Here is a 12,507-nt window from a genome sequence, read left to right on the forward strand (position 1 = left end):
CACTCAAACCAATGGCTCCCTTTTGCCCACAAATTACCTGCTCTGTTGGGGATCAGATCCCACCCCCTCCATTTGTGCTTTGGCCTTAAAAAGCAGCTGAGGGGAGGGTGGGGGGTGGAGAAAGATCGTATTTTGAAGGCACAAGCCGCATGGTGCGTTGGCATCCAGAATGGTCAAAAAGCCCGGAGGGGAGGGGATTTCCCTCATGAAAATCCTCCATTTATTTGTGTGGGGCTTATAATAGCTGGGAGGGGGGTTGCAGTGAGGAGGACAACGCGTGAGACCTTCCCTGAGCGCTGCAGCTCCTGTGCCCGGGCCTGGCTGGCCCGCTCTCCTCAGACCTCGGAAGCTGTGCAGGGTCACCCCTGGTCAGGACCTGGGTGGGCGAGAGCTGCTGCTAGGAAAAGGCAGGTGACGGCAAACCGTCTCTGAACGTCTCTTGCCGCGAATACCCTATAGAGTCACCATGTGTCGACTATAGAATCATAGACTGTTAGAGTTGGAAGGGATCTTGCAGGTCATCTAGTCCAACCCCCTGCACTGTTCAGGAGCGTAGCCAAAAGAGAGCCCCACAACATACCCGAGAGATGGTCGTCCGGCCTCCACTTGAAAAATGTCCAGTGAAGGAGCATCCCGAGGCAGACTGTTCCACTGCTCAACCACTCTTTCAGTTAGGAAGTTTCTCCTGATATTTAGCCGGTAACGACTCCCTTGTCATTTCCACTGGATGGCACTTTACACAGACACACACAGAGACACACACACAACCCCAATCGAAATTGGTGGTGAGGGGATGTCCTTAAATTCACGGCTGTCCGAAGTGGCCTCGGCAGCGTGAGCTTTTCTTTTCCTAACCCCCCCCCCCCCCACACACACACACTATGCTGCTTTCTAATAAACCTTCTGATCGGCAGGGCCGTAATTCCCAGTCTGTTTTGTTGCTTTCTCCTTCCAGGGCTGTGGGCGTGTACTGCGGAATGCAAGATCCTGGGCCATTCGGACCGGTGCTGGAGCCCCTCCTGCGGGCGCCCCAATCCTCACGCCTCCCCCCACCCCAAGGCCCAGCTCTCCACCTTCTGCAAAAGCACCTCGCTCCCCCGGGACTCGCTCCGCCGGGACCACTTCTACCAGGCGCAGCTCCCCAAGACGGTGGGGCTGCAGAGCGTCTACGAGAAGGTCCTACACCGGGATTTTGAGAGGACACTCACGCTGCGGTCCCCTCCTCATCCGGGACGGCTGCCGGACCTCCAGGAGATCTCGGTGCCCTTGTTCCAGGAGTCTCCTGCACGCTACCTAGGGCCATCGTCGGATGCTACTCAGAAAGTTTAAGTAGCTGCTCTGCACTTACTGGACCACGGGCATCATTTCAGAAGATGGTGTTGGGCCCAGAACTCAGATTTCCAAAGCCATGCATCCGCCTGGGCTCTTTGTTCTTTTCAGCATTGCAGGCTGGTTGGTGAGGACAAGACTCATGAGCATGTGCCAAGTGTCCTTCCCGTGGGTCAGTGGCCACAGCCATCTCCTTCAGGTTTCCGAGAGTCCGGGGAAAGTGGTGTCCCATCGCATCTCGTTAAAAAAATGAACCTCCGCTCCCCGCTGTAGCATGCCCCCCCCATCACAATGCACACTGCAAGCGAGGCCATTCCCAAGAGTTCTTAAATTATTGACCAGGTTCAGTGATGTACAGAGGAATTTTTAAAAATGTGCCTTACTATACATATACACACACGTCTTTATTTGTATGTGTGCATATATGTATATGATGTGTGTGTGTGTGTACATATCTGTGTGTGTGTTGGGAAAGATTTCCAATTAAGTTGGTACTGTTTGGTATTTGCAAACAAAAAAGAAATTCTTTGTAGTTAATGTAATTTTTATGAAATGTGCAGTATTTAATTTTTCCCCCCTGCGTTGCTCTTTTGTTTCACCCATGAGCCACCTTCTTATGTAGGTTTTGTTTTAAAAAATCTGTATATTGTGTAATGTAAAGTTTGTACATAAGGGAAAATTTCATTCTATTTTTATATAAGAAAACCTGAGGAACAACAAAACCAGTCATTCTTGCTAGAACAGCAGTCTGCAGAGGCCTCACACGGAAGGGAAAGAACTCTGAATCCTTTTGGGATCCCCTAAACGAGAAAGGAGAAAGACTGACTATAAATAAAATAAATAAATTTAGGAACTTTATTTTTCACCACTGAATGGCAAGTTAGTTTTAACGCATATCGGAAAGTCTGCCTGGCCAAGTGCAACTTGTGTTTTTAGAGTCCATGATCAGTTTCGAACGCAGTGTGATTTAATGATTCTGTGTCACTTATATACACCCTAAATAAAAGAGTTCTTGTGTGTTTGGAGGGGCTCTTGAGGTGCGTGTGTGTGCGCGACAAGACTGCAGGGAAAGGCAACTGGTTGCAAAGCCCAGTGAGTACTGAGGTTTGGCAGTGTTTTGATGCCACCCCTCTGCGTCCAAACACTTCGGCAGCCCTGTGAGGCAAACCTTAGACCTCTTTATGCAGTACAGGGAATGGAGGCTGTGTCCAAAGTCCCCATCTGGTTGAGGTATCCTGTGTAGCAGCCCCAAGTCACTTGTCACATGTGTGTTGCATTCACACTTCGCATTTTTAGGCATAAAACTGGAGTGAGGGGAACTGATCATGGCACTCCATACTGAAAATAGAATGCCAGGTAGTTGCTCGTCTCCAAACAGATTCTTCAGCTGCTTTACAGTGCAATTTGGTAGACTCTGTTGCTCTCTTTCCTAGGTATTTACCTGTCAGGAGGTGATGCCCAAGAGATGGGCTGAAGGATTCCAAGTGGCAAGGACCACCTATGCAAGAGGGAGGGAGGGATAAGGCAGGGGTGGTCCCTGGGGGAACAGTAGAGAAACGTGGCAAGCAGAGAGGGGCTGGATATGGGTGATTTGCAGGACGAACAGTTGCAAAGGGCGACTGCGTGCCTAACCCAAGGACACCACAGGCTTGAACTGGCTGAAAAGTGATTCCCCTTCTGACTGGGATATGAGGACTTGGGGGTCTTCATTCATATTTACATCATCTGGCGAAGGGAGCTTAGGCCCATAGCTACATTGGGGCATCTCGGGGCTAGGCCCCCTAACTTAGTAGCCAGGCCCCACAACTTCCCATCTAGCCCAGGGGCCCCGAGTGGCTGCAGGTGTGGGGAAAGAGCCAGGTATTCTTTTTAATTCGATTACACAGTGCCCCCTAAGACATTTAAATGCCCCCCAACTTTAAAAATCCTGGCTACAGGCCTGAGCTTAGACTCTCGAAAGCTGATGTTATGTACAGAATCTGTAATACATAACAACAGTGGGAATCATAATGATAATAAACCTCGTCTTAGCTGGTATCAAACAGAATTTTTAGCACCTTCCTGAAACCTAGAGTCCTGTGGAGAAATCCCGGATAAACTTAAGTCGAATGGGACTTTGTGGCGTAGCTCCACCCATACCGCAGGAGGCAGAAGAAAGAATTTGGGCAACTGCAGATTATCGTGCCAGGGTGAGAAAACCAGCATGGGTTCAAATCCCCCCCCCTACCCTGGCCAGGGACCTTGGTTCCTTTTGCGTACAGCCCGGGAGCTCATTATATATTTGGGGGAGGGGTGGAGACCACATGAGTGGCAAAGGGGAGGACCCCAGGCTCTGGGTGGATTGCCAGGAAGTCACACACACACACACACCACAGGGGCTGACCCGCCTCTCCAGTTACAACCCTTTTTTTGCTCCATCTAACATTGTTACCACCCCCATATTTTGCCTCTTCCTGGACTCTCCATCTTTCCGGATCATTCCCCTCCTTCCATCTCTTCTGTTCTAAGCTCTGCTTCTCGATGCCCCTCAGTCCCTTCTTTCCCACCCACCACCCACCCCGTGTTCCTTTTCCCATCCCTTCTCCAAGGTCCCAATCGCGTCCCACTCTTTGGACCATCACTTAACTCCCATTTATGCATCAGTTGAACCCTCCCCTTCGTCACCGCTCCTTGGGGCCTCCCTGCTCCAGAGCCTCCTGAGATCAGTCAACCTTCCCGGGTTGCTTCAGGGGGTAACCGTGTTGGTCTGCAGCAGAACCACAACATTCGTGTCCAGTTGTGCCTGAGAGACAAACAAGAGGGATGAGCTTTCCAGAGTCAGATACAAATAGGAATGGAGATCCTGGAGTCCAAAATGTAATCAGTTCAATCACACTTGACAGCTGATTACCTCTTGTGTTGTACCTCTGCATCTTTCTTTGCAACCCCCCTCCTACCTTCAAACACGGATATAAGGACTGCTTTCCTGTTCGTACCTGATGAAGGAAGCTTTGCCTCTCAAAGGCCCTTTTAAATAACATTTTTTTTGTCTAAAGAAATCTTTCCACCCACCAGTAATTTCCCCGGTCTTTTCAGCAAGGAGGGCACTCTGATGTTTACCTGGTTAACTTCAGGTGTGGCCTCTTCCTGAGCAGTGGAAATCCGTGGAATCGGAAGGTTCTGGGGATCTTTGAGTCAGCACACAAATTCAGTACATACTGATGGGACTTTTAAAAAGACAATTGCTCCCAATGTGGAGGATAACAATTGGGATATAAGAAGACGTGTTCTCCTTATAGTATAGGTCTGTGTGCATAGTGTTGCCGACAGGCCTGGTGAAAAAGTCCCTTTTTACTAAAGGCTTAATGCGTGGAAATGGGTGGTTGAAGCTCTACAGAGGGCTTGTGCCCTGCCCTCGGAGGTGAGGCAAGTTGCAGCCCGAGACAGAAGAAGCTTCCTTCCCAGGAGCACCACCTCGCTTGTGAGAGGTTATTTATTTACTTACTTTATTTATATCCCCCCTTTCTCTGCAACGGGGACCCAAAGCAGCTTACATCCTTTCCCTCTCCTCTGTTTCATCCTCACAACAACCCTGTGAGGTAGGTGAGACTGAGACTGTGTGACTAGCCCAAGGTCACCCAGCAAACTTCCATGGCACAAGTGGGGGATTTGATCCTGGGTGTACCCAGAACAATGTTAGCTGCTTTGGGTCTCCACTGGGAAAAAAGCCAGGATTTAATTAATTATCATATGGCACTGTGTGTAGAAGAGCCAGGAGATCCTAAGATTGTCTGGCAGCCAGAAGTTCTAGCCCTTTTAGCATCATGCACTACTAGGTGGTGAGCTAGACTTGTTTTTCAGGCAAGAGACGTTTCAGAGGTGGTTTTGCCATTGCCTGCCTCTGCGTCACAACCCTGGTATTCCTTGGAGGCCGCCCTTCCAAATACTAGCCAGGATTGACCCTGCTTAGCTTTTGAGATCTGACGAGACAGAAGTATAGGAAATAAACATGGCCATGCCTGGAATGTAGGGGAGGAGGCTGGGATTGCCTTGTGTTCTTCCAGTCAACTTCAGATCACCACCTCCTCCTCAGCAAGGGACTCTTCTGGCCTGGCCCAGGTGGAAGGAGAACCTGCCAGGGTTGCCAGCTCTTGGGGGGGGGGGAATTCCTGGTCATATGGGGGGGGTGGAGTCTCATGAGGACAGGACTTGGGAGGCTATAATCCCATGGTGCCCACCTTCCAGTGCCTCCCTTTTCTCCAGGGGAACTAACCTCTGAAGACCAGTGGTAATCCCAGGAGATCTCCTGGTCCAGCCTGGAGACTGGCAACCCTAAGGACAGCAGAAGAGGAAGCCGAGGCAGGCGTGGTCTTTCTGAATCTGACCAGCACAGGTAGGTAGCCAAGGAATGACCCCACCCCACCCCCCTTTGGTCCTCTGAGCTTGGCTGGGCATCCAGGAGTCTCTGAGGGAGCAGGTTGTGTGGAAGGGGCGGAATCCCTCCGAATGCCTCTCGCAGCCCCTTGACCGCCCGCTGTTTGTCCTGGGTTGAAATCCTGTCCAGAGTCCTGACAAGACCCAGAGTCACGGGAGTCGGCCACTAGAGCCGTAAAATCTGGCCAGAAGGAAAATGAAATTGGCGCTTTCTGTGGATGATCCCCAAGAAAAAGAAGACAACCACGCTGGTCAGAGTGAGGGCTTAGAAGACTTACTGGCCCGGGGACGGGATTAGAAACAGAGCAGATGGCCACAGAGAAACAAGAGAGCTCTGGGGAAACTTTGATTAGCATTCTGCCTGCAAGGAGCAACCCATTTCTAGTTGGTGTTTGCCCCCTGGAAGCCATGTTTTGGCTTGTGGCAGTCAGAGTGGCGGCCACTTTGTTTTCCCCCCATGGACACAGGGCAAATGTCACAGCCAAGGCCCCGTCACAGGGGAGGCAAAAGGGAATCTTAAACACTGATCAGCTCATGGAAGGAGAACATTTGGTGGGCTGGATCTGTGTTGGAAGAAGCAGGAAGTCTGTGCTTTAGTTCATCTGCAAGGTACCACAAAGCCCCTCTGTGTCAAACTAACACGGCCACCCCAATGAAATCTATCCCTCAAGGTCTCAGATGTCCCAAATAAGCAGGGAATAAAATATCCATCTTCACATTCGGATTGCCAGCAGGCCTGGAGGAAAATGTCCTGTTCTTTTAATAAAGACCCAATTGGATGCCATTTACCAGGTGATATTGGTTATCACCTCAAATACTTTGGCCCCCAAACGAGAAGGGAGCCCTCCCTGGAGAAGACCCTGATGCTGGGAAAGACGGAAGGTAACAGAAGCAGGGGGCGGCAAAGGATGAGATGGTCAGGCAGTGTTATCGAGGCAACGGACATGAAATTGAGCACACTCCGGGGGACAACGGAGGACAGGAAGGCCTGGCGCGATGTGGTCCTTGTGGGGTCGCGAAGAGTCGGACTCGACTGTGCGACTGAACAAGAACATTGGTTATCTCCTCAAATTAAGCCTCTATTAAAGGGACAGGCACTTTCTTTCCCCAAATCCTGTTGGTAAGTCTACAATTGTGAGAATTTGACTGATGGTGACTTCTCCTGATCACTCTTCAGTGTTCAATAAGGGATTGATGTTTTTCAGGGGGGAAATCTAGTCGACTTCAGGTTAACTCCTCAAAGCTTTATCAAACAACTTAGTTTCACCTGTATCCAAGATGATTCTTAAACCCTCCTTCAACAGACCTCCTTCCCCAGGCAGTGCAGGGACGATAACAAGCAATGAAATAAAACCATCTCTGTGTCATTGCTTAGGAATAATTTTGGCATCGCACAGGAAGAAAGGGGTAGGGTTTTTTTTAAGAAGAAAGAGTTTGGATTTATACCCCGCCCTTCACTACCCAAAGGTGTCTCAGAGCGGCTTACAAACTCCTTTCCCCTCCCCTCCCCACAACAGACACCCTGTGAGGTGGGTGGGGCTGAGAGAGCTCTGACAGAAACTGCTCTTTTTCAAGGACAGCTCTTATCAGAACCATGGCTTGCCCAAGGTCATCCAGCCAGGTGCAAGTGGAGGAGTAGGGAATCAAACCCAGTTCTCCCAGATTAGAGCCCGCCCACTAAACCACTACACCAAACCATGTAAAGGCACCCCTGGCACTTCCAGCTGCTCAAGGGGAATGATGTTGCTGCATCTGCTTGCCAACCACCAGGTGGGCCCTGGAGATCTCCCAGAATTAGAACTGATCTCCAGCCTACAGAGATCAGTTCCCCCTGGAGGAAATGATACTCCGGAGGGTGGACTTTAGGGGATCATATCTCCACTGAGCTCCGCCCCCTCCCCAAATTCCTCCTCCTCTGGCCTCTGCCCCCAACCTCCAGGAATTTCCCATGCCGGAGCTGGGAGCCCTGTGTCTCTCTTGCTTGCTCAGGGTGCACATGTGTGCACATCAGATGCTATGGAAATACAGTAACACAGTCTGGTGATGTATTTGTGGGTCAAACACATTTTCAGAAGAGCTGTGGGGTAATGGGGGGGGGATTTCATGGGGAAAGCACTTCCTTCCATTCCTTCTCAAATGCATCTCATCTTCTTCTAAGGATGTTCTGCGATAGAGATGGGGGGGAGTGTGTGTGTGGAACTTTCTCATAGGGTTGCCAACCTCCTGGTGGGGCCTGGAGATCTGGGATTACAACTGATCTCCAGATGTCAGAGATGTCAAAAAGAGAACACAGCTGCTTTGGAGGAGGCCCTCTCTGGCATCACATCCCACTGAGGTCCCTCCCTTCCTCAAGACCCACCCCCTTCCCAGACCCCACCCACATCCCCGTTACCTGCCTATTCTAGCTAGCCACCATTTATGAAGTGGTTCTGAGCAGATGTTTCTCCTGAAAATCTGGAGGTCTGAAGGCATTCCTCTGACCTGAGCATCAAGGTGGTCTCAGACATCGCTACGATATTTGTTTGTAAAGACAATTATCCTTTAAAAATAAGCTTGCTTAAAACATGCTGTGCTTAAAATACATAATCTTTTCCTAGCTGTGGCTAGGGAGCTGCTGATCTTCCCCCTTCTGGGTTAGCCTGCATTAACGGAATTGTCTCAGTGGTCCTTTCCGCACTAGACCTTAAATCCTGGTTGGTTCAACCCTGTCCCTGAACTTACATCCTACACTACACTTGAGTTCACCCCTGTAATCATCTCGGAGTATTTTTTGTTTCCTGACCCATCAAGCCCTCCCTGGGCCTGGGCCTGACCCATAATCCTCCACCGTGACTCCGTGGATGGCAGTTCAGACAGGCTTTGCCCACAGCCTGCCAGGTTTTGCTTGTACCTTATCCCATGTGTTGAAACCAGTGTTTTTGAAAGCCTTCTGGAATATTGCTCAGTGGCAGCCCGTTTATGTGAGCGGGACTTTAACAAGAACCCTGTGGCGGTTCGGGGCTGGGGCAAGTTTAAGGTGCAATTTAAGGACTTCTGTGGTTCTTTAGACTTGCTGGTGGTGGAGGGTAGGCTCTCAAGTTTGCTGGGACTTTCGGGGTTCGGGCCCCTGGAGTTAATGATCACAGGAATTAACCAGGTCCAGGCCGAGGACTTTGCAGCAGTGTGCAACGAATTTCCCCGGGGGTTTTGACGGCACGCTTGGGCGCTACACCAGGGCCCCCATATTCCTCAATCTCGACCTGGCTGGCCGCCCCATCCGGGTAAAGGCCAGGCCGCCCCTATCGCTATGAGGCCAAAGATCAAGGCAGAGTTTGATCACTTGTAGACCAGGGGGTGTTAGAGCCGGTCGCTTCCGCACGGTGGGAGACTCCGATAGTCATCCCGGTCAAGCCTAATGGCGACGTGCATATTTGTGCCAACTATAAGTGCACATTGAATAAGGCCCTCCAAGACCATGCTTATCCTGTGCCGGTGGTCAGCCATGTGTTAGCTGCACTGGCGGGGGCCTGGATCTTTGGTGAACTAGACTTGGCTCAGGCATACCAGCAACTGCTGGTGGATGCCACCACTGCCGAAGCCCAAACGATAGCGACTCACAAGGGGGCTTTCAAGGTGCATCGGCTGCAGTTTGGGGTGTCGGTCATGTCAAGCATTTTTCAATCTTTCATGGATTCTCTCCAAAAAGGAATCCCAGAAGTTCAGCTGCTTTTAGATGACGTGCTTATCATGGCTCCAGATGCCTTGGCCTTCGCAGAACATCTCTGGGCTGTGCTGCACCGTTTTGACTCCACCGGCCTGAAAGTCAAACGGGAGAAATGTCTTCTGGGGGTGCCCAGGGTGGAGTTCCTGGGTTTCGCTGTGGACAGCGCGGGCATTCACCCCACCAATGGCAAGACAAAGGTGATAACTCAGGCTCCTTCCCCCACATCTAAGTCCGAACTGCAGGCCTTCCTCGGCCTATTAAATTTTTATCATTCCTTTCTCTCCCTGAAGGCCGCAGTGGCAGAACCCCTGCACCGGCTGCTCGATAAACACGCTCCATTGGTCTGGGGGTCAGAGCATGCCGCTGCCGTCCAAGCAGTGAAGGACCTTCTGGTCTCCAACTCGGTCTGCCACTCCATTGAGGCGCTTCCTGTGGTCCTCGCTTGTGATGCCTCACCGTACGGGGTCGGGGCGGTCCTGGGCCACCAGTTACCGGACGGCCAGGAGGTACCGGTAGCTTATTATTCCTGCACCTTGTCGTCTGCGGAGCGCAACTATGTGCAGATTGACAAAGAGGCGCTTGCTATTGTGGCAGGGGTGAAAAAATTTCACCATTACCTGTATGGTTGGTAGGGCTGCCAAGCCATGGTGGGGGATCCGCACGTCTTCACAGGATCCCTGCCGTGGGGGACAGCGATACACGTTGCATCGCTGTCGCCAGGATGTGATGCTACACGTCGCTCTGGCAACAGGATATGCGTATTCGCTCATTCACCGACTGGGGAAAGCGATGGGACACGCCGACGCCTTGAGCCATTTTCCTCTGCCTGCGACAGAGCCGGCCCCGGCCCCCAACCATCAGATCGCACTTCTGGAGGCTCTGCCCGACCAGCCAGTGCACGGTCGGGAAGTAGCACGCCGCACAGTCAAGGACCCGACCCTTTGCCGCATCTTGGACTGGGTGAGAAGGGGGTGGCCCTTGGGCCTGGGGGAGGGCGGACTTCACGGCGTTCGCCTCCCGCAAGGACGAGCTATCTGCGCACAAAGGCTGCTTGATGTGGGGAGGCAGGGTGGTGATCCCGACCCCCTTAAGGGAACGAGTCCTAAAAGTGCTCCACGAGACACATCCAAGGGTGGTCCGGATGAAAGCCTTGGCCAGGAGCTACGTCTGGTGGCCGGGGCTGGATCGGGACATTGAGGACCGGGTGAAGAGATGTCAGCCCTGTCAGGAATCCTGACCCGAGCCACCCAGGGCCCCCGCTACAGCCTGGGAGCCTGGGAGTCCTCACACAGACCCTGATCCAGGCCGTTCCAGGGTCAACTATTTTTTATCCTGGTGGACGCCTACAGCAAGTGGCTGGAGGTAGTTCCGGTACCATCCATGTCCTCAAAAGCAGCAATACTGCTTCTTCAGTGCCCAGGGTATCCCTGATACCCTGGTCACAGACAACGGCACGGCGTTCCCCTCCAGTGAGTTCCAGGATGTCACCCGGTACTACAGGATTCGCCATGTCAGATCAGCCCCATTCCACCCTGTAACCAACAGCCAGGCCGAGCGCATGGTCCGGACAACCAAAGAAGCGCTCCGCCGCTTGGACAGTAAGGACTGGGATTACAAGTTGGCAGCCTTCCTCTTCAGCCAGAGAACAATGCCCCACACCATGACGGGACGCAGCCCTGTGGAGCTTCTCCTGGGAAGGCGCCTGACGTCCCGGCTGGATTGCCTTCAACCCGATCGAGCCCTGGAGGAAGAACCAGCCACCGAGGCACCTGAGGCAGCCAGAGGATTCTTCCCCGAGGATCCGGTCTACGCCAGAAACTATACGCGGGGCCCGCCATGGATTCCGGCCCGGGTGGTAAGAGTCAGGGGACCATGATCGGATGGCCAGATACTCCACCGCCACATCGACCAGCTGCACCGGCGGGTACTGCCATACGACCCGGAGGACTTCGAGAACCCAGACAACCCTGAGGCAGCCACTCCACCTCGGCTACTGGATACCGTTGCCCAGCCAGACGAGGCGCCCGGTCTACCTCCCATCAATCTGCCTGCAGACAGTGTGGCCGCTCCCAGGGAAGCAGCGCAACAGGAAGCACAGCCACCAACACCAACCAGCTCCCAGCCGAGTGCATCGGTGTCAGTCCCTGCCCCGGTTCCCGTACCTCGCCGCTCCACTTGAACAAGGAAAGCGCCCACCTATCTGCAGGACTTTGTGTGTGGGTATCTTTTGGACCAAGGGGGGAGGGGTGTAATGTACTCATCTCCGACCACGTGCGAGGCTAGGTCTACACGCAGTCATGCGAAGCGTCTGAGCTTCGCTTCTAGAGACAATGGGCCAAGCGGATCCTAGCCCGCACCAATCCGAGGGCTAGGCTCCCCGCCAAGAGCCTATGGAACTCTCAGCCACTGTAAATAACCTATCACTGGTGTGTGTGGGGGGGGTGTTTTGGGTGTGGGTTTGAGTGCACATATAAGCTGGCCTGCGAGCCGGTAACTTTCGTCTTGTTCTTCACCTAATAAAGTATGAGAGCTGAATTCACTAGTAAGTCTCAGTACTTTTCAGTGTGGTTGCAGGCCCCCTGTGTGGAGGAAAATGAGAGGCAGACCAGTTATCAAGTGATGCTCAATCACCAACCAGTTTGGCTTGTATCCTGCTCACAAGTAGAAATCATTTGACACATGGTTTGGCTGCATTCAAACAGGGGAAAAAGACAATAGTGCATGTGCATTCATATACCACTTTGTCACAGCTACTCCCAACCCACTGAAACACACCTAGCACTACCGCCACCTCTGTTTTAAAATGCACTTTGCTAAAAAAGAACATTTAACATCTTAAGATGAGACTTACTATTTTGGTGTTTCTGTGTGCCTTGCTATAACATTAGTTGGTGTCCATCAACAGCAGCCAGACTGTCTGGATCAGGATCAGTTTATGCATGCACCTTCTTACATGGCCTGATTGAAAATGTAGTTCCCTTCTACCCCCACTACATTGGCAAAAACACTTTTTCTCAATAAACTTCCACGCAGCAGACTGAGAAGCTTTTCCGGGTTGGTTT

General features: G+C 52.0%; 1 protein-coding gene across 1 annotated transcript in view; it reads left to right on the plus strand.

Moving 5' to 3' along the window:
- Positions 1-11,321, plus strand: part of PCDH8 (protocadherin 8) — an 18,362-nt gene extending 7,041 nt beyond the window's left edge. Inside the window, 5 exon segments of the mRNA XM_015427856.1 lie at positions 956-1,323; positions 1,441-1,501; positions 9,068-9,951; positions 10,283-10,405; positions 10,842-11,321. Coding sequence (XP_015283342.1) covers positions 956-1,323; positions 1,441-1,501; positions 9,068-9,951; positions 10,283-10,405; positions 10,842-11,321 — 1,916 coding nt within the window.
- The last annotated feature ends 1,186 nt before the right edge of the window (positions 11,322-12,507 follow it).

Source organism: Gekko japonicus, unplaced genomic scaffold (assembly GCF_001447785.1).
Source record: "Gekko japonicus isolate JY-2015 unplaced genomic scaffold, Gekko_japonicus_V1.1 scaffold694, whole genome shotgun sequence".
NCBI lineage: Eukaryota > Metazoa > Chordata > Lepidosauria > Squamata > Gekkonidae > Gekko > Gekko japonicus.